The following is a 24,749-nucleotide window of genomic DNA, read 5'->3' as shown; positions in this document are numbered from 1 at the left end:
AGCATTCGCTTCTAGGAGAGGCTGAGGTCCCGGTTCCTGTTTCGGTTTCCTGTTTTTCTTTTTTTCCTCCCCAGCCAACTTTTTGGAAGTTCGGTGTTTTTTCCCTCTTTACTCTTATAATCACAGAATAAAAGAATTCTTCACATGGAACAAAACACCCCCCAGGCCCCACGTGAATGCTAATGCATCTTCTTCTTCCAGCCTTTTCTCCACGTTCGATAAAAGTGATGTCCTGCAGTTTCCATTGCAGCTAGAAGGGTTTCACAAGTTACAGCAAATCTGCTTCCGATTTTGTTTCAGAAGATCGAATTGCCTGATTTAAGTTGGAAGTCCAGCAAAACACACACACACACACACACACACACACACACACACACACACACACCCATCCCCCCACCCCTCCCAACACATTCAAGTCCATGCTGCAAAATTTAAACTAATGATCCCAGTGAAACGCTCACACACACACACACACACACACACACACACATCCAACCCCCTACCCCCCCCAACACATTCAAGTCCATGCTGCAAAATTTAGAAGCCAAACTAATGATCCCAGTGAAACGCCACTTGAGATTAATACAAGTTGGAGAGGATCCTGTGCTTGCTGGTATGCAGTGAGCTGCACCTGGTCGGTCACCTATGAAGTTTTAAGGACAAAGGTCCCCTCCTCTGCCTTGGGAATAAGTAATGAATTCTTATGCGTGAGGTGGAATCTTTGCTTTCGTCCGCAAAGAATTGGGATAAAAATACGTTACTGGGGTTGAAAAAGCGGTTCCCCTTAGAGGAGAATGATCAGATTTATCCAGCAGGCATTTTCGGTGTCCCAGGCACTGTGCTAGGCATTAGGGATACAGAGATAGAAGGAAGAATGCCCTCTGTTCAGAGAGAGAAGCATGTGAGTGAGTTTTTGAAATCTCATTCTGAAGAATCACCATGTAGTTCTTCTTTCAAGTCTTTTTAACTTTTTCTAGTTTTTACAACTATTCCTTATTTTTACCAACAAGAAACTTAAATGTTCTTACAGGGTTTCTGTTGCCTGCTACTTTGTGAATTCCCAGGCAGACGAAATGAGTAATTTATTGGCATGTTTTTGTAGTTTTGTCATTAAGAACTCATTTGCTGGTTGAATACAGCGACCGTAATTTTCCATGTAACCGAGAATTAGACGTGTACGTTCTTGGGACTTGGAGAGCCTTACGCTGTTTTTAATTTAAGCTGTAGGGAAATGACTTCTCATCTCCGTGCCCGATTTTCATTAAGTTTTGGACTGTGAATCGTATCTAGACTAATTGTTTTTCAAAATTGCCAGGACTAGGTTAATGCTGTAATGAGGTAGGAACCTTAATGAACTAAATTGATCCACCTGACTCTGCATTAGTTGCAAGATAAGGGAGGATGGGGAGCTAGATCTTTATCCTTTATAAATCAGAAGATACTTTATCTTAAAGTTTGCTTTGCATTGCTAATTTGAGGAGGGAAAATTGTTACCTTTATTAGAATACAGAGATTGAATAAAGTTATTCACGTTAAAAAAAACTGAGTCGGAATTGAATTTGCTGCCTTTGTAATAAGTAATCAATTCTTATGTATAAGGTGGAATATTTACTTTCATTAATATTGATGTATACCTTTATTGTTCAATTTATCCCAGTGATTCTTTAGAATCTGTTAGTGTGTAAATTCTGTAAATATCAACCCAATATTCTATACTTACTGTTCTTTACTGGCTTTTCCAACTCTATTATGATAGTAAAATAAAATATCTTGGTGAATTTGGGGCACTACAGAATAATATGATGATGAAGCAAGTATAAATGCATTTTAAAAACAATATATAGGTGTATTTTTAAACAATGTACTGTGTATGGAATTAATAATTATGCTTTTAAATTTTGCTCAAATGACAACACACATTTTTGCACTTGATTCAGGTCATGAATTTTTACTCCCCCCCTCCCCCCAATGTTGTTTTTGACTAAAACATAGAGTCAGGACATTGAATTGTCTGAAAAATTATTTTATGTTTAAAAGCCCTAAATTATAGGGTAAATAAAATTGTGACTTTTTCATAATACTTTCAAGTTAGGTTCAAAATCATATATATCTCTTTGCCCTGGCTGGTTTGGCTCAGTGAATAGAGCACTGGCCAGTGGACTGAACGGTTTCAGATTGGTTTCTAGTCAAGTGCACATGCCCAGGTTGCATGCCCACTCCCCAGTAGGGGGCATGCACGAGGCAGCCGATCAATGTTTCTCTCTCATTGATGTTTCTCTCTGAAATCAATAAAAAGATATTTTTAAAAAGTGATATATATCTCTTCATATAGCAACATCTGCTTTTAAAATTATTTTGTCTATCTGGAAAATATTGAAAGCTGAATTATTGTTTAGCTTTGAAACTTTATTTCCAAGAAGTTAAGATGTTCCTAAATACATTTCACAATGCTTAGTATTTACTTTGCTGTGACTTTTGAGACTATTTGAAGTAAATGTCCTGTAATTTTGTGCTGCTCACATACTGTTTTAAAATTTAAATTTAGAAATTCACGCTGAAGTTCAGCTTAAGAATTATGGGAAATTTCTTGAGGAGTATACGTCTCAATTGAGAAGAATTGAGGATGCACTGGATGATTCAATTGGAGATGTCTGGGATTTCAATCTTGATCCTATAGCATTAAAGGTTTGATTTTTTAAATATTTATGCGTATATTTTCAGGACATGCTTTATCTTGAAAACTTAAGTGCTAAAAATGGAGCATATATTATTTGGGATCTAGAGAAGTAAAAGAAACATGGAGAAAAATTGTTAATTTCCTTTTCTCTAAGCCATACAGGTATTTTTGTATGTTTTTGTGTTTTTAACCATTTGTATGCCATAAGCATCTGCAGACACAAGTGGCGGAACTTTTTAAATTCAATTCAAAATATTGTGGCAGTTAACTGGTTAAAGGGTGACACAAATTCAAAGCCTTTAGTGTCAAAATGACACAGACTCTTTGAGCTAGCTTTTATTTCTCTCATCAATAAGAAAATGAAGAGGGTTGGAATAGAATATTCTGGTGAGATTATTTTATATACAGTAAAATGCATAGATTTAAAATGTACTTTTCAATGAGTTTTGCCAAACACATATACCCAGGTAACTCATACCCAATCAAGATACAGAATAGTTTCATCATTTCCTAAAAATCTCTTCATGTTATTTAGGGAATTTTAATGTGGGAGTAATTTTTTAATGTATGAAATAGGTCACTCCTGCTCTATTCCATTTCAAGGTAGTTCTATCTTGTTTTAGTTATTAAGTGATAACTATAGCCTGTTACCACTTAATAACTAAAATTTATTGAGCATTCATTATGTGCTAGACACTGTCCTAAGTCACATACTGACTTTTTAAATAACAGGGTTGTTGAGATATAGTTCACATATCATTCAATTCTTTGGTTTTTAGTGCATTCACAAAATTGTGCAACCAGCACTAGAGCCAATTTTAGAACATTTTCACCACTTCCAAAAGAAATCCCATACCCATTAGGAGTCACTCTCTATCTGGTATGGTGCTATTGCAGAGTATAGGGTCTAACACAAGATTAAATAGAATAGAGTTAGTCTTAATTTGTGTATTTAAGATTTCATTGTTTTTTTTTTTTCAAATTAAAAAGAAATGTTCTTTTCCTTATTTATACAGCTTTTGCCTTATGAGCAGTCTTCCCTTTTGGAACTTATAAAGACTGAAAACAAGGTACAGAATTTAAAACCAAAAAATCTTTTTAAAAAATGCTTTATTTATCTACTATAATTTACTTTTGTAACTTTTAAATTTTTTTACTCATGAAACTAGGTCTTAAACAAAGTCATCACAGTTTATGCTGCACTTTGTTGTGAAATCAAGAAATTAAAATATGAGGTAATTATTTGTATTCGTAAGATGTTAAAACATGATTTAAAAGCAAATATGTGCTTACATGTGTACATTGTGCCTGAATATTTATTGAATGTTGAATGAATTATTTACTTAAAGTAATAGTAGTAATAATGACGGAGTACTTACTATGTACCAAATTCCATGTTAACCCTGTTAATACTTATAACAACCTGGGGAGGTATGTGAGGAATATATGGGGAAATTGAGGTTTAAAGAGGGTGTCACTTGCCTAACATTTTACTGATAGTAACACTTTGAGTATGGGTCTGCATACCTTCAAAGTCTGTATTACCTGACATATATACTTGCTTTCTAGATAGAACTGATTTTTTATTACTTTAAAAAAATATATATATTTTTAATTGGTTTTAGAGAGGAAAGGGGAGAGAGATGGAAACATCAATGATGAGAGAGAATCATTGATCGGCTGCCTCCTTCACGCCCCACTCCGGGGATCGAGCCCTGCAACCCCTGGCATATGCCTTGTCTGGGAATTGAACCATAATCTCCTGGTTCATAGGTTGACGCTCAACCACTGAGACACACTAGTCCCGCTAGAACTAATTTTTAAAAAAAGCTTTGAATTTTAAAAATATCTTGGGTTTCCTTGCCCTTGAGTAATCAAAACTCTGAAAGAAGTTGGTAAACTTCCATCTTTTTTTCTCTACCTTTTTGATAATGTGTTTGCTTTCTGTTCTCCCATGAAATAATGGGAGGATGTGATACAAAGTAAAGGCTAAAGAAATCCGGAAATAACTTTGACTATTAATAATACTTCTGGTACTCCAAAGATAAATTGAGTGTATCTGAATTGTAAGCAGTTTTTGAGTGAAATTATGTATAAGTGATGTAGTCCTTTGCTTATTATAAATATGGATAACTAAGAGAGCCTAGTAATTTAAAAACAAAAGAGCAACTTGTAAAATTATTTCAATTTTTTTAAAACAGGCTGAAACTAAATTTTATAATGGTCTCTTGTTCTATGGAGAAGGAGGTAAGTTTTAAAATTTCACATTGTAGTGTTGTGATACTGAGATTGAAATGAACAAAAAGTTAACAGGCAATTCTAGGACTACCATAATGTATTAGTGTGAGAAAATAAGCATTCAGATTTTTTGTTGGTTTGCTCGTTTGGTGAACAGGTGATAAGAAAACCTGAGTGATGAAGCAGCAGCAAATTCTCTAACGTCTATTTGTGATATGTTTATTTCATGCACTGGTAGGGTCCCTAGCGTCTGCCGGCCAGGGCCTCCTTCCTTTCCCCTGGCCGCCCCGCTCCCTGGTCGAACTCCCGGAAGAACTCCGGTCTCCGGTTGAGGGGACAATTTGCATACTACGCTTTTATTATATAGGATAAAGCACTGTAACTATATAAGAATTTTCCTTGAATTTATTAAATAGTGAAACAGATGGTTACTTTCAATTGTATAATTAATGATTTTCTCATTTTTCTCTTCAGTGTAAAAATTCTGTTAATGCTATACAGATTAGAAGATGTACTAATGAATAAAAATCATAGTTTTAGTTTTTGGTGTTGATTGAGTTTATATATAAACAATTGAAATACAATTCTTCATGTTGCCTTTTAAAGTCACAGATTCTAGCATGGTGGAAGGTGATTGCCAAATTCAAATGGGGAGATTTATTTCATTCTTACAGGTAATTGATTTTTACTTTTTACTGAGGTTTTTCTTTGAAAAGTTTGAGGGAATTACACATAATTAAAAAATTTCTGAAACCTTCAAATGCTAAAAATTTGTACTGTGAGGGTAAGACACTTAGTTGGCATTGGATTATTATTTAGGAGATCATACCTTTTAAAATAATTTAAACTTTGTACTAGGTAGGAAGAAATCATTTATGTCAGGAAAAGTTGTTCATGGAGATGATGAAGCTGTTACATGAGCAATGGTGAGGTGTTTAAAGCAACTGCACTTGATGCTCCTAACCAAATGTTTCAATTTAGATATTACTGCAAAGTTTTATTCTAGGTCTTTTGGTTTAATTTTTTCAAAAGAATGAAATAACTTAACATTTCTTCTCCATTAAAGAGCAATGCTTGTACAGTATGATAAAAGCAAAAATTGGAGCTGAGGTAAAAATACCCAAAATTCCGCCTACGTTCTGATTGTTGGATACAAGATTTGATTATTTCATTGAATCAAGAATGCTAATATATTGTGCAGATCTTTTATATCTTTATTACTTTTCTTTGGTCTACTTGGCCTAATTTTGAGAGCATTTTGTTGAAATTATCCTGTATTATGATATGGGTCAGTCAAGGTCCAGTCCAGAAAACAGTTCACACAAGATATATCACAAGAAGAGATTTAATGTTGACAGTTGGTTACATAAAAGTTGGAGGACTCAGTGATTGAGCGTTAACTTATGAACCAAGAGGTCATGGTTTGATTCCTGGTCATAGGTCGATGCTCAACCACTGAGCCACACCAGCTGGGCTAAATTGAATTTTTTAATCACCATATAGTGACCTTCTTAAACTATGATGATAGTTATTATGTATATAATATGTAGTTATATAAGTATATATTATTTATAGTAATTAGCTGTAATAATGCAAACAGTCTATTTTGTCTGATATTAATACCACTGCCCCAGCTGTTTGAGTTAACATTTTCTTGATTTATCTTTCTTTATTCAATCAATCTTTCAGTGTCATTATGTTTTAGGTGATTAAAAAAAAATTATTGATTTTAGAGAGAGAGGAAGGCAGAGAGAAAGAGAAACATTGATTTGTTCCACTTATTTATACATACATACATTCATTGTTGATTCTTGTATGTGCCCTGACCGGGATTGAACCCACAATCTTGGCTTATTGGAAGATGTTCTAACCAACTGAGCTCCCTGGCCAGGGCTAGTTGTGTTTCTTTAAAACTGCATGTCTGTATCTGGATTTTTTTTTTTTTTATCCAACCTGAAAATCTTTGTCTTTTAATTGTCTAATTTATTCTGTTTCTATCTTATATAGTCTGTTATATATCTGGACTTGTTTTTGCCTTCTTATTTTGTGTTCCTTGTCTTGCATTTTCCGTTCTTTGCTTTTATTAAACCTTTAGAAATTTATTAAGAAATGTAAAGTTAGACTGTTTAAGTAAAATTGAAATGCGTTATTTTCATTTAAAAAAATGTTATTGTTTTTGGATCTAACTGACAGCTGCATAAAATTCCGTTTTTAAACATTCAACAAATGTTTTATGAGTGTAGCATATGTTACAAACCATTCTTGGTGCTGGGATACAGCAGTGCACAAAACCAACAGAAATTCCTGCCCTCATGGAGCATAAAATTTAGAACAGTTACAGGTTTAATCAGGTTTTAAGTATGTTAGGATAATCTGTTTCTATAGGTTTAAAAGTTGAGAGATTCTGAAAAATTTTTAGGAGGTGTGAGACATGATAGATGCAAGTTCGTTATTTAATCACAAACATATCCCTGGGATAAATACTGTTTCACTTGCTGTGTGCCAAGTCTGTTTATAACTAAGGTTAAAGGTAAACATTTGAAGTTATGTCAGAGTGATTTCTGGAGACTCCTTCCCCTCATTGTCATACTTTCTAAAACTGACAGCTTTTGTGCTTTTTCATTCATTCAGATGTTCATTCATTTCTTCATTTGATAGGACAGGTATATATTAAGAAGCAGTTGAGGGTTAGCCATTGTGCTAGGCAGTGGATATTCAAAGAAGGAATGAGACTGTCTCTGTTATTTAGGAATTGCATGAGTAAAACATAAGACTTAAAATAGAAGTATGAATGAAATGTGGGGTCAGAAGGTAGAAATGACCTTGGGGTGTAAGAGATGAGTTAAAAATTGATTGCTTGATGGATGCTTGAAGTTGGCTGCAAGTTAATGAGTTCTTATTTGAAAACTATTTTGTTTTTAACATTGTTAGCCTAAAATTCAGTCAGAAATGGTGACATTTAAAAAGCAACTTTGTAACATATACCCAACTTGTCATTTCAGGAACTGTCTTGTTTTGTTACGAGGTGCTATGAAGTGGTGATGAATGTAGTCCATCAGTTGGCTGTCCTCTATATCAATAACAAGTAATGGATTTAGAAATATTTTTGCACTTATAATAGAGATATAGGAAATGTTTTTCTAAAACTAGCTAATTACCTGAAATAGTTTTTTGTTCACTCATTTCATTCCTTCATTCACTTATTCAGCATTCTTTGAACACTCATTTTAAATACTACTTGATGTGTGTAATAGAAAAATGATAGGTTAATAAGACAGTTTTTGTCATCATGAATAAACCCATTATCTATCTGAATGAGAATGTGGATAGAATAATCATAAAGAAATTTGGTTATATAGAAAAAGGCAACATCCCACGTTTTCTCTTCTTACGCCTTTCCTCCCTCCTTACATTGACGGTTCCTTAACTCATTACAGAATCTTTGGGAGTGGGAATCTATATGAAAAAATTTAGTGAGTGATTCTAATGATCTTCCAAGTTTGGGGACTACTGCCTTATATAAAGAAAAATGATTAAATTTTCCATAGTCCTCACCTTTGTTATTATCATAAAATAATTATTTTGTATGATTAATAGTTTATACTTAAAATTTTCCCCACTTACTATAGTCATTTGCTGCATAATGACATTTGGTTACCAATGGACCGCATATATGATGGTGGGCCCCATAAACTTTTAAGGGAGCTGAAAAATTCCTGTCACCTAGTGACGTAGCCAAAGTAATGTCGTAGCACAATGTATTACACAAATATTTACCATTGTGTTATAGTTGCCTATAGTATTCAGTACATAACATCCTAGGTTGGTAGCCTAGGGACTTTAGAAGAACAATTTGTCACCCTGAATCAGTGGTTCCCAACCTTTTTTTGGCCATGCCCCACCTAAGCATCTCTAAAATCCTGATGCCCCCCGTGACATATAATTCTTATTATTCAAGAAGTGAACTCCCATTCACATGGAGGAAGCCTAAAAGGCCATTAACATGGTATAAGCAAGCTTCCAAAAGAACATGGCATCCATGCAAGAGAAATATAAAAGAACGAAAGGACAGTTGAAGTACTGAGGAAGAAATTGTAAAAAAAATAAAAAATAATATGAAGTGATATGAAAAAATAGCAAATAAAGTTTCAAAACATGTAATAGAGAACTGAAATGTATAAATATGTCACAATATATACTTATATACTGTATATGAGGCCCCTAGAACCATAGGAAATGCAAAAGATTCACTGTTAATAACTCATTCTCGAATTGCCCCCCTTAAAAATCAAATTGCCCCCCTGTTGGGCATGTGCCCTACCTTGGGAACCACTGCCCTGAAGTATGTCTGTTTGACATAAGGATTATTTTAGGCTCATTAATTTTAAAAAACAACAGACATGGGAGAAGCTCTGAAAACCAAGGAAAAGTTACTTTTTGTAAAAGGCATTTACATTTGTAAGGGTATCTCCATTTGTAAGTGGCTCACTCCCAGTACTAAAATAAAACCTGTTTATTTTATTTTATTATTATTATTAGAGGGATGTTTCAGCCAAGAACCCAGAGATAGAGGGAAAATTACTTTTTCTCCCCTACAGAGAAGTAGGCAATACCATATAGCCTAAGTGTATAGTAGGCTATACAGTGGGGCCTTGACTTACGAGTTTAATTCGTTCTGAGACCGAGCTCGTTAAGGAGCTCGTTAACTAAATTACTCTATCAACTCAATGCAAAAAATTGGCCGAGAGGCAGCTGGTATCTCAAAAAACTCGTTAGTTGGGACACTTGTAAGTCAAGGCCCCACTGTACCATCATCTAGGTTTGTGTAAGTGCACTCTGTGATGTTTGCACAATGACGAATTTGCCTAACGATGCCTTTCCCAGACTGTATCTCTGTGCTTAAGCACATGACTATTTAATTAAACCTTACAATAAACTTGGTTTAGGTATGTGACTAGGGATTCTCAGTTACGAGAAGAGATAACTGAAGCCTAGAGGAATTACTTGTCAAGATTCCATCGTTATTTAGGTACTATTCTTTTGTTCACTAATCCATTCATTGTTGTTCTTACATACCATGCTACATCCTAACTCTCTTTTATAATCTGGAAGACAGTGTTAACTGTTTTTCATTCTCATGTTTTCCCCTCAGCCAGATATTTGTGTTCTGTCCTTTCACTGAAACTCTCCTCATGGCACAGGGGAATGAGAGCATAGCTTCCCCAATCCCTGCACTGCAGTACCTAGTGTGTACTTCAGTACCTGGTTTGTAACGCCCCATCACAGCCCTGCTCAAGAAAGATGAAATTTGATTGTGTGTTTAATGTTAAGATATTGTCTTGTGGAATATATGTACTTTGATATGCAAGCACTATTTTTAAAATATTTTTTAATTGACTTTTAGAGAGAGAGAGAGGAAGGGAGAGAGAGAAACATCCATGTGAGAGCGAGGCATCAACTGGGTGCCTCCTGCATGTACCCTGCTGGGGATCGAGCCCACAACCCAGGCATGTGCTCTGACCAAGAATCTAACTGGCAACTTTTTGGTGCATGGGATAATACCCTACCAAGTGAGCTACACCAGTCAGGGCTATAAGTACTACTTTAAATTATTTATTGTTGAGTAAATGGAATCTCTAGGAAATAAAATTGAATTATTCTGGGACTTTTGATTTTGACATAATCCTAGTTGTATGCACTGTTTTTCAGTAGGGATAACAACTCAAATAAACCTGTCTGAAGAGAAGACTAGTTCCCCAGTGCCAGTTTGGGTAGGATAACAAGGATTCTAGTTGGGAATTGGGAAATCTAATAGTTTAGAAAGAAATGAATATCAGTTTTGTTATTTCCCTCTCTCCCTCTTAGGCTTGGTTTAAATGACTAAGATTATACATGGACCACATATTGTCATATCCCTACCCACTGAGTTGGGTATAGCCCAGACTCTATGTATAAGTTAGTTCCTTCTTGGGAAAGTAGAAAAGGTAGTAATTTCTTGGATCTCTTAAATTTTATGGACTAAAGTCTAAATAAAGATAAATTCATATTAAAATCCCAAGAGCTCCTGCTGCTATATGTTTTCCTTAAAATGAACTATGACAAAAAAAAGATATATTTTTTAACTTCAATGTTATTTTATTATAGGGTTGCACCCAAAATTATAGAGACAACTGGAGTTCATTTTCAGGTAAAAGTAATTTAACTTGATCTGTAAAACTAGTTTTTACTATATTTTACTTTGGAGTTTGTATGATCAGGGAGTACAAGTATAGCAAGACTCTTAAAGGATTATTTCTTGAATTTGTTCTCTTTCATTTGTGAAGCTAATGAGGCATCACTGACCCACCATCAGCGTAACTCTTAGTTTTTCCCAGTAGTAGCCCAATGTAGATTCTTCAAGTTGAGTGGAGAGTGAAACAAATCTGCGATATCACAATTAAGGGTGAGATATTGGGCAAAGTGTTTATGTATTTAAAGCTACTTATTCCGTCTGAGGATCAGTAGTTTAATCTGTAGCTTAATAAAACTGGTTTGCCCACTGTTTTAACTAATTTAATAATTAGCTAAAATGTGTTGAACTTTAAAAATCCACATGAACCTTAACTTCTAACTAGTGATTAAATGGTAATCATTAAAGGTCTTTTGACAGACTATGTATGAGCACTTGGGAGAGCTGCTAACAGTTTTGCTTACCCTGGATGAAATTATTGATAATCATATCACATTAAAAGACCACTGGACTATGTACAAAAGGTGAGCCAATTAAAATATTCTCTTTGTATCAGTAAAAAGTAAACAAATATAAATAGTGCAGATCCTTTAAAAGACCTGAAGATATATATTTAGAAGGATCTCAGGTCAGATGTTTCTATGAAAACAGTAACCATTCTTTAATTTCAGATGGGTTTGTTTGAGAGTATGATACACTTGTATAAAGCATTCTAAGTCTTTTTTTAACAAACGTTTTTATTGATTTTAGAGAGGAAGGGGAGAGGAGAGAGAAACATCAATTGGTTGCCTCTGGCATGTACCCTGACAGACCGAACCTGAAACCCAGGCATGTGCCCTGACGGGAAATTGAACTGGCGACCTTTCAGTGCATGGGATGATGCTCAACCAATTGAGCCACAACAGCCAGGCAGGCATCCTAAGTCTTGACTACCTTAGGACTCATACTATTTTTCCCTTGGGTTCTATTTAAGTGACAGTTGTTTTTCCTGAGTTTGGTTTTATTTCATTGTATACTCAAGATTTTTTTTAAGTCAAGGCATTTTATTTTATTCCATCTATAAGTATTACTAAATGTCTGGTATCTAGAGAGCACCAGATATCTAAATTTAAGATAATATAAAAAAGCATGATTAAAAAATTAAATGTATTGGGATTTTTGTTTGTTTGTTTTGTTTAGATTTTCAAATGTATAGAGCCAAAAAAAGAAATACAAATATAAAATTTTGATTTCTGGAAAAAAAATTAATTTAAAAATTTATTAGGCAAACTTATGGTCTTTCTTCTGATCTTCCACAAGGTTACTGAAATCTGTCCATCACAATCCTTCAAAATTTGGAATTCAGGAAGAAAAACTAAAGCCATTTGAAAAGTTCTTGCTGAAGCTAGAAGGGCAGTTACTTGATGGAATGATATTTCAGGTATGAGAGCTGAATTAGAGTAGAATAAATGGGCTTATATTAGTTGACCTAGTTCAGAATTATAATAGGACTAGAGGCCCGGTACACGGATTTGTGCATTTGTGGGGGTCCCTTGGCCTGCCCTGTGGGGATCGGGCTGAAACCGGCTCTCCGACATTCCCCAAGGGGCCCCAGATTGTGAGAGGGTGCAGGCCAGGCCAAGGGACCCCACCGGTGCACGATCGGGGCTGGGGAGGAACCGAAGGAGGGCTGTCTCACCCAATCCCGATTGGGGCCGGCTGGCTTGGAGGGACCATGGAAGGGCTCTGTCTCACCCAGTCCCAATCAGGGCTGATTGGGGCTGGGGAGGGACCGCGGGAGGTCTCCAGGGCTTGTCTGGCCCATCTCGCCCAGTCCCGATCGGCCGGACCCCAGCAGCAAGCTAACCTACCGGTCGGAGTGTCTGCCCGTAAAGGGATTAACCTAAATAACATACATATATATATGTGTATATATATATCTATATAGATATATATAGATATATATAGATATAGATAGATACTTCTACAGCATACTGTTGAATAGATTTTTCTTTAAAAGTGCTTTGTCTTAAAACATTATTAGTATACTAAAATGTAATTATTTCATTATCTAATAGCAAAAAATTAGTGTACTAGTTGTATTTGGAGTGAAGGTTGTTCCTTTTGTAAGTATGTAAAAGGATAAAGCTATTCAAGGATTAACATTTAAGCAGCTGTGTTAAGTATTGTGTTTGTTATTAACCTCTAGATTTAAGTTTGTAAGACTACTTTTTAAAAGCCTGTTTAATTCTCCCGAGAATATGACTTGGGTCTGCATAGTCCAGGTAGCTTATAACCATATGTTACTATTTAAATTTAAATTAATAAAAAAATTCACTTCCTCTGCCACAGTGACATTTCAAGCGCTTAATAACTACATGTAATTTAATCATTCATTACACTGTATACCTTAAACATAAATGGTGTTATATGTCAATAATATTTCAACAGGCTGGGAGAAAAAATAGCCAGATGTAGTTTGTGGCCAGCCATCATATCAGATGTAGAACATTTCCATCATCACAGAAAGTTCCATTGAGCAGCAATGGTTTGGATAGTATCTATCAGAAATTGCATTATATTCCATGTAATACCTACTTCAAGTTACCTTTAATTTCTATTTTACATGAGCACAATTTTAACAGATTCATCCCAACTCTCATTTTTATCAGTTTAACTTTTAATCCATTAGATTCAGAAGGTAATTTTTAAAAAGAAATATGTTTTTATGATTTTTTGAAAGAGAGAAAGGGAGTGCGATAGAAACATTGATTGGCTGCCTCTGCACGCCCCTCCTTAGGATCAAGCCCACAACCAAGGCATGTGCCTTGATTGGGAATTGAACTGGTGACCTCTTGGTGCATGGATTGATGCTCAAACATTGAGCTGCACTCGCCGGGCTCAATAGTTATTTTAACAGGACTTGATTTTATCAATATCTACTGGAAAGGGCCCAAAGTTGCATTGGAATGTCCTGCAACAAACGTTCAATTTCAATATTTTCCTCTTGTGGAAGGTCCTTTAAAATCATTACTTCCTAATTGGTATACAGGCCTTGGTGATATCTGAGGATAGTTGTGTCCATCTGATATTGGCATCTTCTCATCCTTGAGGAGTTGGCAACATGGATGGACCTTGAAAACACCATGCTAAGTGAAATAAGTCAGTCAGAAAAAGCCAAGAACCACATGCTTTCACTCATATGTGGGATACAAAACTGAAACTTGTGAACACAAACAGCAGTGTGGTAGTTGCCAGAGGGAAGGGAGTGAGAGGAGAAGGGGGTCCTTATATATGGTGACAGGAGAAGATTTGACTTTGGGTGGTGGGCACATGGTGCAATATACAGATTTTGTAACAGAGAAACCTACACCTGAAACTATATGTTCATGTTGACCAATGCCACTCCATTAAATTTAATTTAAAAAAATCCTCTGCAGGAGTATGCCAGCAAACTTTACTCAGCTATTCTGGTCTCAGAAACCAGAAGGTATATTAATTGAAATAGGTCAGAATAGCTGGGGTCATATGTTCTAACAGTTAAATCAATTCCTTTGCAAACCCATTGGGGTCAGGGAAACCTTTAGTTAAATTTCTTACTCTTGCTCTAGTCCAAGGAACATAGACAATAGCTCGTTGCCCTCTGCCTGAGACAGGCTTTTTCCTGAAGAGAGCTGCTAGAATTGCTGGATTATCCTTGTCTTTTTTTTTTTTTTCCCCCAGATGACCCAAGCATTTTATTTAATTATAACAAGCACTCACTTATTCACTACTTAAAAAAACATTCAGGCCTATACTGAAAATACTTCCTCTGTAGTTTCCAGAACATTCTTTTGTTCCCATCACATCATTTCCCACTCAATCCTGGAGCTGTTGACTTGAAATCACGTTTGTCCTGTGCACTGCAGGAAGCTACAGGAGACTTCACCCACATCACTTGATTTCTTGATCCTTTATATTTCCCATCACCTACTGCAACAATTAGTTCAACTTTGCAGAAACATTTGAAAAACAGATGTTTGCGCAATAACCCAGCACCCTTCAGGGTTTTAAAAGCGAAGAATGTTACTTGTGCAAGTCAGAATCTGATACCAATTAAATGGTGACAGCTTTGCCAATAAATAAAATGTTCTTCCATGGCTAGGAAGGGAAACTGCCATAGTGACAGGTCCAGAAGGCATATTTTTTTGTCATTGATTCTTTTTCCAGGAGACATTTATTACATGCTGTAATAAAATGCTAGGAAAGTAATTGTAAACAGAAAAAGTAAACTCTACTTTTATTTTTTTTAAGATCAAAATTGATCTTTTAAAAAATATATATATTTTGTTATTGATTTCAGAGAGGAAGGCAGAGTGAGTGAAAGAGAAGCATCAATGATGAGAGAGAATCATTGATTGGCTGCCTCCTGCACGTCCCCCACTGGGGATCAAGCCCGTAACCTGGGTATGTGCTCTGGGAATAGAACCGCAACCTCTTGGTTCATAGGTTGATGCTCAACCACTGAGCCATGCTGGCTGGACAATAAACTCTACTTTCAAAAGTGCTAAGTAAATAATAAAACAGGTTTTCCAGTGCTTCATCAAATACATCTTTTATACATCACTGAGTGTATCTCTTTATATTGAATTATAGATTTTTGGTTCAGTTTTATTTCACACTAGAGGCCCAGTGCACGAAAATTGTGCACTTGGGGGTTGGGGGTGAGGGGTCCCTCAGACCGGCCTGCGCCCTTGCAATCCAGGAGCCCTCGGTGATGTCTGACCAACGGATTAGGCCCGGCAGTTGGACATCCTTAGTGCTGCCACCACCGCCGCTGAGCTCGCAAGCCACGAGCCTGGCTTCTGGCTGAGCTGTGCTCCCCCTGTGGGAGCGCACTGACCACCAGGGGCAGCTCCTGCATTGGTGTCTGCCCCCTGATGGTCAGTGTGCGTCATAGCGACTGGTTGTTCCGCCTCTCCGTCAATTTGCATATTAGCCTTTTATTATATAGGATAACTAGTACTCAGTTATGTAAGTACAGGTAAATTTTCCATTCAAAAGGATTTAGATAATAGATTAAGGTAAAAACCTGAACTTCAGTGTTAGTAAAATTAAAATGATTAATTGTAGCTGTTTATCACACACAGGGTATTTAAATCTGTTTAATACTTATTATTGAGAGTCTAAACTTCTCTTTAAATGCTTCCTCTCTAGGCCTGTATAGAGCAGCAGTTTGATTCTCTCAATGGAGGAGTATCTGTGTCAAAAAATAGCACTTTTGCGGAAGAATTTGCACATAGTATTCGCTCAATTTTTGCAAATGTTGAAGCCAGACTTGGTAATGTAAAGTGCATTTTTTGTTTTCTTGTTTATAAAGTTTGCATTTTCTTGAAAGTAGAATTTTAAATATAGTTGTTCTGTTTTTCTCTCATGTTATCATTTTATAAGGAGAGCCTTCTGAAATTGACCAGAGAGACAAGTATGTTGGAATTTGTGGACTTTTTGTACTACATTTTCAAATTTTTCGAACTATTGATAAAAAGTTTTATAAGTCTTTATTGGACATTTGTAAGAAGGTAAGAACTTGGGACTTTTATTTTTTTTCAATTTGAGTAGATTAAAAAGATTTTGGATAAAAATGGATATTTTAAAATGTATTCTATTTCAGTTTACATATTTATTCATTTAAAATCTCCAAGCATTCCAGAAATAGGTAACCTAGTAAATGAAAATACTTTATAATTCCACTTAATATAAATACATATTAGTGTTTTTTTCCCACATTTTCTTCTATACATTAACTTTCTATTACTACTTTCTTCTCTTTTTTACATTTGCTATTTTAGTTTTTTAGCTCTTTGTTTTATTTATTTTTAAATTTTATCTTTATTGTTGAAAGTATTACAGATGTCCCACTTTTCCCCTCCCATTGGGCCCTTCAACCCTCTTCCTCTTCCTCTTGTTGCCACTCATTTTCATTATTGAATCAAAAAAATTTTTTTTCTGTATCTTTGTTATTTCCATGATGTGGCACCTGACTTAAAAACTGAAAATTTAGTTTGTGTGAAGAATCAAGTAATCTGTGACCATGAGAACCCAACCATCTTGCCTATTTATTTTTTTCTAATACAGAGTGAAAGTGAAGATCATGAAGATTTCTATTTTTTTTTTGCATATATTTATTCATCTTAAAATCAAAGAGAGTATGTGTATGTGTGTACATATGTGTGTGTTATTTAATATTTAGGCAGGATAAAATTCTTGTCATGCTCTCTACCAGATATAGGAATGCCTTAACTCTGTACCATAGTAAGATAATTTGTTTCATAATATATTAATGAGTATTTTTCATGGTTACTTTTCCTTCAAATAAACAATTGTCTTTCATTGTGTATTGTAGAACTATTAAATAACTTGTTTAGCCTGCATTTAATGATTTGTTTCCCCTTATATTTACTATTTCAGGTACCAGCCATCACTTTAACTGCTAATATTATTTGGTTTCCTGATAATTTTTTGATCCAGAAAATACCAGCAGCTGCCAAACTTCTAGACAGAAAAAGTCTTCAAGCCATTAAAATACACAGAGATACTTTCCTACAGCAGAAAGCTCAATCGCTTACCAAGTAGGTGTAATAAGTACCCATAATGGAAATATTTAGATATTTTACATATTAAAATTTTACACTGATTCTAAATATATCTAAAGCATTTGAATTATAAAATCAAACATACTTAATCATTACCAGAGAAAAGGTTGGGCAGTTTCTAGGAGGTTTATTTTCTAGGAAGTTTTTTTGTTTGTTTGGTTTGGTTTTAGCCTTAAACTCAGTTTAAGATTTAGGCAAATTATACTTTTTGGAGATATATGTGTGCGTATTATGTATATATATATACATGTATATAAATGTGTACATATATATGCACATATATATGTATGCACACATATTTTTTATCAGATGCATTAAATAGTTTTTGTTTAAAGTGCAGTCTAGAGTAGATGTCATTTGATGACATTAAAATATTGTATGTCCATGATTCAATGATGATTTTTGGAGGAGTTGACTTTAATTCGATACACTCCTTTTCTTTATTTTTATTAAAGTAATGTCTGTACATATTTAAAAAGTTTAAAACTAAAGGTTTAAAGGGAAAAACAATTAGCCCCCTGTATCTTAGTCTTCCCTAAAGGAATGCTTTAAACTTTTAGTTTCTTGTGATATTTACCTCTGGTTTTTTGTTTAACTCTTATTTTGTAAATTTTCAATATACACAAAATAGAGAGAATATTATAAAGCACTCCAATGTTCTCATCACCTAGCATCAGCAATTAAATTTACTGCACATTCTTACTTGAGCACAAGTGCTAAAATCACATGTTGACTGGGGCGGAGATTTTAAGGGAAGTGACACAGATCTCTGCCACTGGCCCCTGTGCTAGACACAGCTTCTTTCTGTGACATGCTTAAAGGATAATAGGGATACTTACCCACTTTTTGTTGATCTTAACTTTTTGATGAGCTTGACTGTTGAGGAAAAATTGGGCCAGTGCTGTACAATGGGGAAAGGAGGAGTATATCGAATTTAGGAGATCACCTAAAGCGTCTCTTAGTAGTCCTGTAATCTGTGATTAAAGTCAGTGGAAAATGACAGCAACTCAATTCAGACAGGACTACTAATGGCAGAGACTTAGAGCTCTAATACATTGTGAAACAGTTGAGAAGGGAAGAAGACTTAATTTGGGATTTAGATTAAAGAGATGAATTCCCTAAGATGGGGAGACAGGGATCAACTTTAGTAGCAGTAAATTTTTTTAAAATTAAAAAAAAGATGTGGATGTTTTAGTTATCAGAGGCTGAATATTCTTTAACAGTTTGATGCAGTTGCTAAAAATGCCAATACATACTTAGAATACATTAATAACTATACCCAGGTTATGGTAAGTAGTAGTTATAATATCTGGACCACGAGAATTGGTAGTTCCATCGAAATTCTTATTGATCAGATCATAGTTGGAGTTTGGTGGTACCACATTTTAAGAGGGTCACAAACTGCAGCATTCGTGGATGAAGCTGAACAGGATATCAGAAGATCTGAGAATCAGGCCCTTTGAACACTCACTGAAGAGTCTCTATATGGTTTGGCCTTTAAAAGAGAAATCTGAGGAAGGTGTGGATGTTTTTAAGTATTCGAGTGGCACTCAGGTTCAGGAGGGAACAGATTTGATCTCTGTGGCTTCAGAATGTTGAACTAGAACCAAAGGATGAAAATGCCATTAATAATAATTGCCAACATTATCGAGCTCTTAACTATTTAGCAGGCGTTATGCTAAAGGCTTTAAACAGTGTCTTATGTAAAACCTGTAACAATCTTCTTATGTGGAAAGTAATAAACGTTACAACTAATATTTGTCCAGTACTTTTGATAAGCCAGCAACTATTTCAGGAATTTCATATGTATCATCTTTAGTCATCAAAAAACGATATGAGGTAGATATGGTTGTTATTACCATTTTATAGATGAGAAAACTAAAGTACAGAAAGATTAAACTTGCCCAAAATTAAACAACTAGTAGGTGACAGAACCTGGCAGTCCAGCTCTAGAGCATAAGCTATTAACTACTCCTCAGTAGTACTATTTTGATCCCATTTTTCGATAGGAAAAATGAGGCTTAGAGACATGAACTTTGCCAGGTCACACAGCTAAGTACATGTCAGAGAGGGCATGCAAACATGCCGATCCTACCCTGGAGCCTCTGCAACGGGTAGTGTTGTGTAGGCTGCTCTGAGAGGTAATGTACACTTTCACTAGACCTATGTGGGCAGAGTATGATGACCATCAGTCCAAGGTGCTGTGGGAAGTGAGTCTGATAGGTGGGAGGTTGAATAAGTTGACTTTCAAAGACTCCCACATGTTAAGGTTTTATGTTTCTAAATTCTTTGATTTTAAGGATATACAGTCACTATAGAATTCCATGGACCTGAAGGAGAGAGTGCTTTTTTCATTGTCCTTCAATTCTGTCATAGAAACTCCACTGTAGTGAAACCCATGACAGGGGAGATGGTGTGATCAATATGAGCTTTGTCTAACATTTTAGAAAAAGTTGAAGGGGTAACCAAGCTGTCCCCGTCATGCTCCAGAGTTCATTATGTAAGTGAGGAAGAAGCAGTTGGGGACAGTTTTTTTGCCCCTCACTATACAATAGACCCCAACTAGCCAAGTGCACCAGCCACTTCTTGACTGGGGTTCAAGGTTTGTAGGTTGCTGCATTTTGCTTTTCATTCACAATTATTTTGACACTGGGAATACTGACGTTAGAGGATAGAGGTATTAACCTTTGCTTTAAACCAGCGGTTCTCAACCTGTGGGTCGCAACCCCTTTGGGGGTCGAACGACCCTTTCACAGGGCTCGCCTAAGACCATCGGAAAACACATATATAATTACATATTGTTTTTGTGATTAATCACTATGCTTTAATTATGTTCAATTTGTAACAATGAAAATACATTCTGCGTATCAGATATTTACATTACGATTCATAACAGTAGCAAAATTACAGTTATGAAGTAGCAACGAAAATAATTTTATGGTTGGGGATCACCACAACATGAGGAACTGTATTAAAGGGTCGGGGCATTAGGAAGATTGAGAACCACTGCTTTAAACTCTGTGTTGACACTGTTTAGTGCTTTATATTGGGGCAGGAGATTTATTTTTTTTCCTGTTTGTACTTTGAAATTAAGCTGATAGTCTGACAGGACCCTTGGCCATTTCTGGACTCTCTTTGTCAGTTAACTTTTTAAAACTTGAAGCAGTTTCATTTGTATATATTTACAGCAGACCAAGATTATCTGGTGTCTGGATGTAGGGGTGACAGACAAACCTCTGCTTTATCCTGCATACTCTGATCTAAAACTGAGTGAATACTGTGTGTTAAGTCTTCTTCATCATGTTATTGACATGATTGCTGTCTGGGAGCGCTCCATCGTCTAGGCCCCTTTCTTCTGTCCTTGTTCACAACCTTTCTGTTCCCTTCTGTACATTGTATCCCTGCTGAGTCCTGATCATAGTCTCCTCCTCAGAAGTGGAGGTGTTGCCCTAGGATCCTGCTCTTTCTGTGTGTTCCAGACTTTTACACTGAATCACCCACAAGTCAAATAATACACTTTAGCATCATTCTAGGCGAAGCCAAGAGTACAGTATTGGTGTCTTTTGTCTAATGAAATCCTGTCTCAGTAGAAGTCATTTTTCTCAGATTTGGTGGTGAGGTTTCACCTCCTTAAAACACATTTATTATAAATTTTGGAATAATCCCTCTTCAGACTAACAGAATTTTTGAGATTATCAGTTGCTTGGCAGTATGGCTGGCCAACAACCTCTGTGGGATTCTCATCTTAATCAAGTGGGTCTCTTCTGTCTCTTGCCTTGAAGTACTGTTCTTTAGCTAATTCTGACTGGCAGTACTGAGACATTTCTCAATCTTATCTAACTAGATGGTTTTTAAAAAGAGTTGGTAAAGTCAGATCTCACAGAGGGAAATTGTTCATTTTTTGCACACTAACTTTTTAAAATTATATTTTAAAGTATAGTTTAAACAGCATGTGGGCTAAAAGTTCCTGTCTTGAATGATTTGAGATGCATTGGTACAGTGCTTTAGTGTTTGTATTCAACCTGCATGTAATTATATTAAGTCTTTCCAGGATGGGAAAGCTTCCTAGATTTGGGATTGAATCTTGACTCACATATTAGTTATATGATTTTGGGCACATAACTTCTGTGTGTCAGTTTCCTCTACTGTAAAATGGAGATCATAATGCCTACCTCACAAGGTTAGTGTGACGATTGAACTAGTTAATTTGTGTCAGGTGCTTAGAACAGTGGCTGGCGTATGGTAAGCATGCAATAAATATTGGCTTTTATAGTCAGACTAGAGGCCTGGTGCACGACATTCGTGCATTGCGGGGGCGGGGAGGGGACACGGGGAGGATCCCTCAGCCCGGCCTACGCCCTCTCACAGTCCGGGACCCCTCGTGGGATGTCTGACTGCTGGCTGAGGGGAGCGGGCCTAAGCCAGCAGTCGAACATCCCCTGAGGAGTCCTTAGCACTGCCCCTGAGGCAAGAGCGGGCCTAAGCCAGCAGTCGGACATCCCCTGAGGAGTCCTTAGCACTGCCCGGAGGCGAGAGAGGCTCCCGCCACCGCTGCTGCACTTGCCAGCCATGAGCCCGGCTTCTGGCTGAGCGGTGCTCCCCCTGTGGGAGTGCACTGACCACCAGGGGGCAGCTCCTGCATTGAACATCTGCCCCCTGGTGGTCAATGCGCGTCATAGCGACCAGTCGTTCTGCCGTTTGGTCGGTTTACATATTAGGGTTTTATATAGGATTTTGACCATTTCCACTCCCATTCTGGTTCAAGCTGCCATCCCCTTCTGCATTATCACAGTAGCATCCTAAGTGGTTTTCCTGCTTTTATTATCATTCCCTTTATAGTTTGCTTTCAACATATTGGCCAATGTGTATTGATCCTCTTCAAAGTTAAATCAAGTCACTCTGCTCAGATCCTCTAGTGAGTTTCCACTGAAGTTCTTACTCTTTACAAGGCCTGCCCCACTCTCCACTTTTCCTGCTCCCCCAAGCCCCTACCCCTCTACCTCTCTGATCTCCTTTTGATTTCATTCAGGCTCTCTGTACTCCACTGACTTCTTTGGTATTACTTGAACATGCCAGACACACTTACTGTTTTAACATGTTTTTCATTGGTTTCTTCACTAGAATTTTCTTCTCAGATATTTGCATAGATTACTCATTCATCTTCAAATCTTGCCTAAAATCACCTTTTCAATGGACCTTCTTTGATCACTGTATTTAAAATGGTACCCACTATCCCAGTCCCTATCTCGTTTCCTGACTGTATATTTTCTATAGCACATATCATTTGACTTCTTAAAGAGTTTAATTATTGACTTCTTTATTAAACAGTGCACCTTTTTAGAATGTAAACTTCATGGGGATAGGGATTTTTGCCTATTTACTGCTGATTTTTGTTCTCAGCATAGGTTTGTATAGGCATTCAATAAATATTTGTTGAATGAATGAATTATATATATATCATATCTGTATTTTGAAAACCAGCAAAATGAAATGGCTACTTAAGGAAATATTCCAACTAATACGAATAAATGGAAGTAAGTTTTATTTTCTGTGCTGAGTAACCCCAATATTTTCCTTTGTTAGAGATGTACAGTCTTACTACGTCTTTGTGAGCTCATGGATGATGAAAATGGAATCTATTTTATCTAAAGAGCAGAGAATGGATAAATTTGCTGAAGACCTCACCAGTAGATGTAATGTTTTTATACAGGTAGTTGCATCCTCTTACTTAGAATATTTTGGGTCTCATTTATTTGTTAATATAATTCACGGAAGTTACACTTCAAAAAAATTGGAAAGGATAGGATACGTGTGTGTGTGTGTGTGTGTGTGTGTTTAATTGAAATAGATTAGGTTACATTTGGTCTGTTTTATTTTTTGTAATTAATCTAGATTTTCTAATATATGCATTTCAATCTCTACATTTTCTTTAAAGCAAGACTTTTTTTTGCTGTATATATGTTTCAATGTGTTGTGTTTACATTATCATTTAGTTCAAAATATTTCATAATTTTTATTGTGATTTTTTTTTTGTGTGTGTGTGTTTTGCTAATACTCACCCAAGGATATTTTTCCATGGATTTTTAGAGAGAGTGGAAGGGAGGGGAGAGACAGAAAGAGAGACACATCGATTGGTTGTTTCCCACATGAGCCCCAACGAGGGCCAGGGATCAAGCCTGCCACCTAGGTACATGCCCTTGACTGGAATTGAACCCAGGACCCTTCAGTCCGCGGGCCAACGCTCTACCGAGCCAAACCGGCTAGAGCTGTGATTTCTTTTTTGATCTGTGGCTGTTCGGAAAGAGATTTATTAGTTTCTAAGTATATGAGGGTTTCCTATTTATCTTTTTATTAATTTTAGCAATACTAAAATAATTTCCATATTTTGAAATTTATTGAGGTTTGCATTATGGCCCAGCCTTTGGTAGCTTTGGTAAACATTTCATGGACACTTGAAAAGAATGTGTAATGCATTTGTTGGTTATAGTGTTCTGTATATGTCAAATAGGTCATGTTAATGATTTTGCTACGTAGTCTATCAGTTATGGAGAGAATTGGGGTAGACTCTCCCACTGATTCTGTGGATTTGTCCATTTATCCTTGTAGCTTTGTCAGTTTTTGTTGTATATAGTTTGATACTAAGTAAGTGCATAACTTTGAGAATTGTTTTCCTTGTGAATTAAATTATGAAATGTCCCTTTTTTTCTCTAGTTGTAGGTCTATTTTGTGTGATTATAACATACCTGTAACAGTTTTCTTTTAGTTAAGGTCTATATAGTATGTCTTTTTTTGTTCTTTTACTTGCAACCTGTTTGGCTCCTGATATTTAATGTGTGTATTTTATAAGCACCATACATTTTCCCCCAATCTGATCATATTTATTCTTTCATTAAACTGTTTTCTGTACATGTTATTACTGATGTATTTGAATTTAAAACTATCACCTGACTAGTTGCTTTCTATTTGTCTCACTTCTTCTAGGTCCCTTTTCTTT

At 36.0% G+C, this 24,749-nt stretch overlaps 1 protein-coding gene across 4 annotated transcripts in view; it reads left to right on the top strand.

The window, feature by feature from the left end:
* The first annotated feature begins 567 nt into the window (after positions 1-567).
* The window catches only part of KIAA1033 (KIAA1033 ortholog), a 60,837-nt gene continuing 36,655 nt past the window's right edge, over positions 568-24,749 (top strand). For 2 of the 4 annotated variants that reach the window (XM_014535995.1, XM_014535993.1), the window contains exons 1-14: positions 568-901; positions 2,546-2,685; positions 3,694-3,747; positions 3,847-3,912; positions 4,879-4,924; positions 5,522-5,589; positions 7,918-8,000; positions 11,060-11,102; positions 11,565-11,668; positions 12,444-12,564; positions 16,320-16,443; positions 16,554-16,681; positions 17,571-17,731; positions 23,339-23,465. In XM_014535995.1, coding sequence (XP_014391481.1) covers positions 5,536-5,589; positions 7,918-8,000; positions 11,060-11,102; positions 11,565-11,668; positions 12,444-12,564; positions 16,320-16,443; positions 16,554-16,681; positions 17,571-17,731; positions 23,339-23,465 — 945 coding nt within the window. In that variant the 5' untranslated portion in view covers positions 568-901; positions 2,546-2,685; positions 3,694-3,747; ... (1 more) ...; positions 4,879-4,924; positions 5,522-5,535. Of the gene's footprint in view, positions 902-2,527; positions 2,686-3,693; positions 3,748-3,846; positions 3,913-4,878; positions 4,925-5,521; positions 5,590-7,917; positions 8,001-11,059; positions 11,103-11,552; positions 11,669-12,443; positions 12,565-16,319; positions 16,444-16,553; positions 16,682-17,570; positions 17,732-23,338; positions 23,466-24,749 lie in introns of those variants that run through there. The other 2 variants (XM_014535994.1, XM_014535996.1) reach the window with 2 other exon arrangements.

This window comes from Myotis brandtii, unplaced genomic scaffold, assembly GCF_000412655.1.
Source record: "Myotis brandtii unplaced genomic scaffold, ASM41265v1 scaffold155, whole genome shotgun sequence".
NCBI lineage: Eukaryota > Metazoa > Chordata > Mammalia > Chiroptera > Vespertilionidae > Myotis > Myotis brandtii.
The sequence above is the reverse complement of the archived record's forward strand: the minus strand, read 5'-3'. Positions and strand labels throughout refer to the sequence as shown.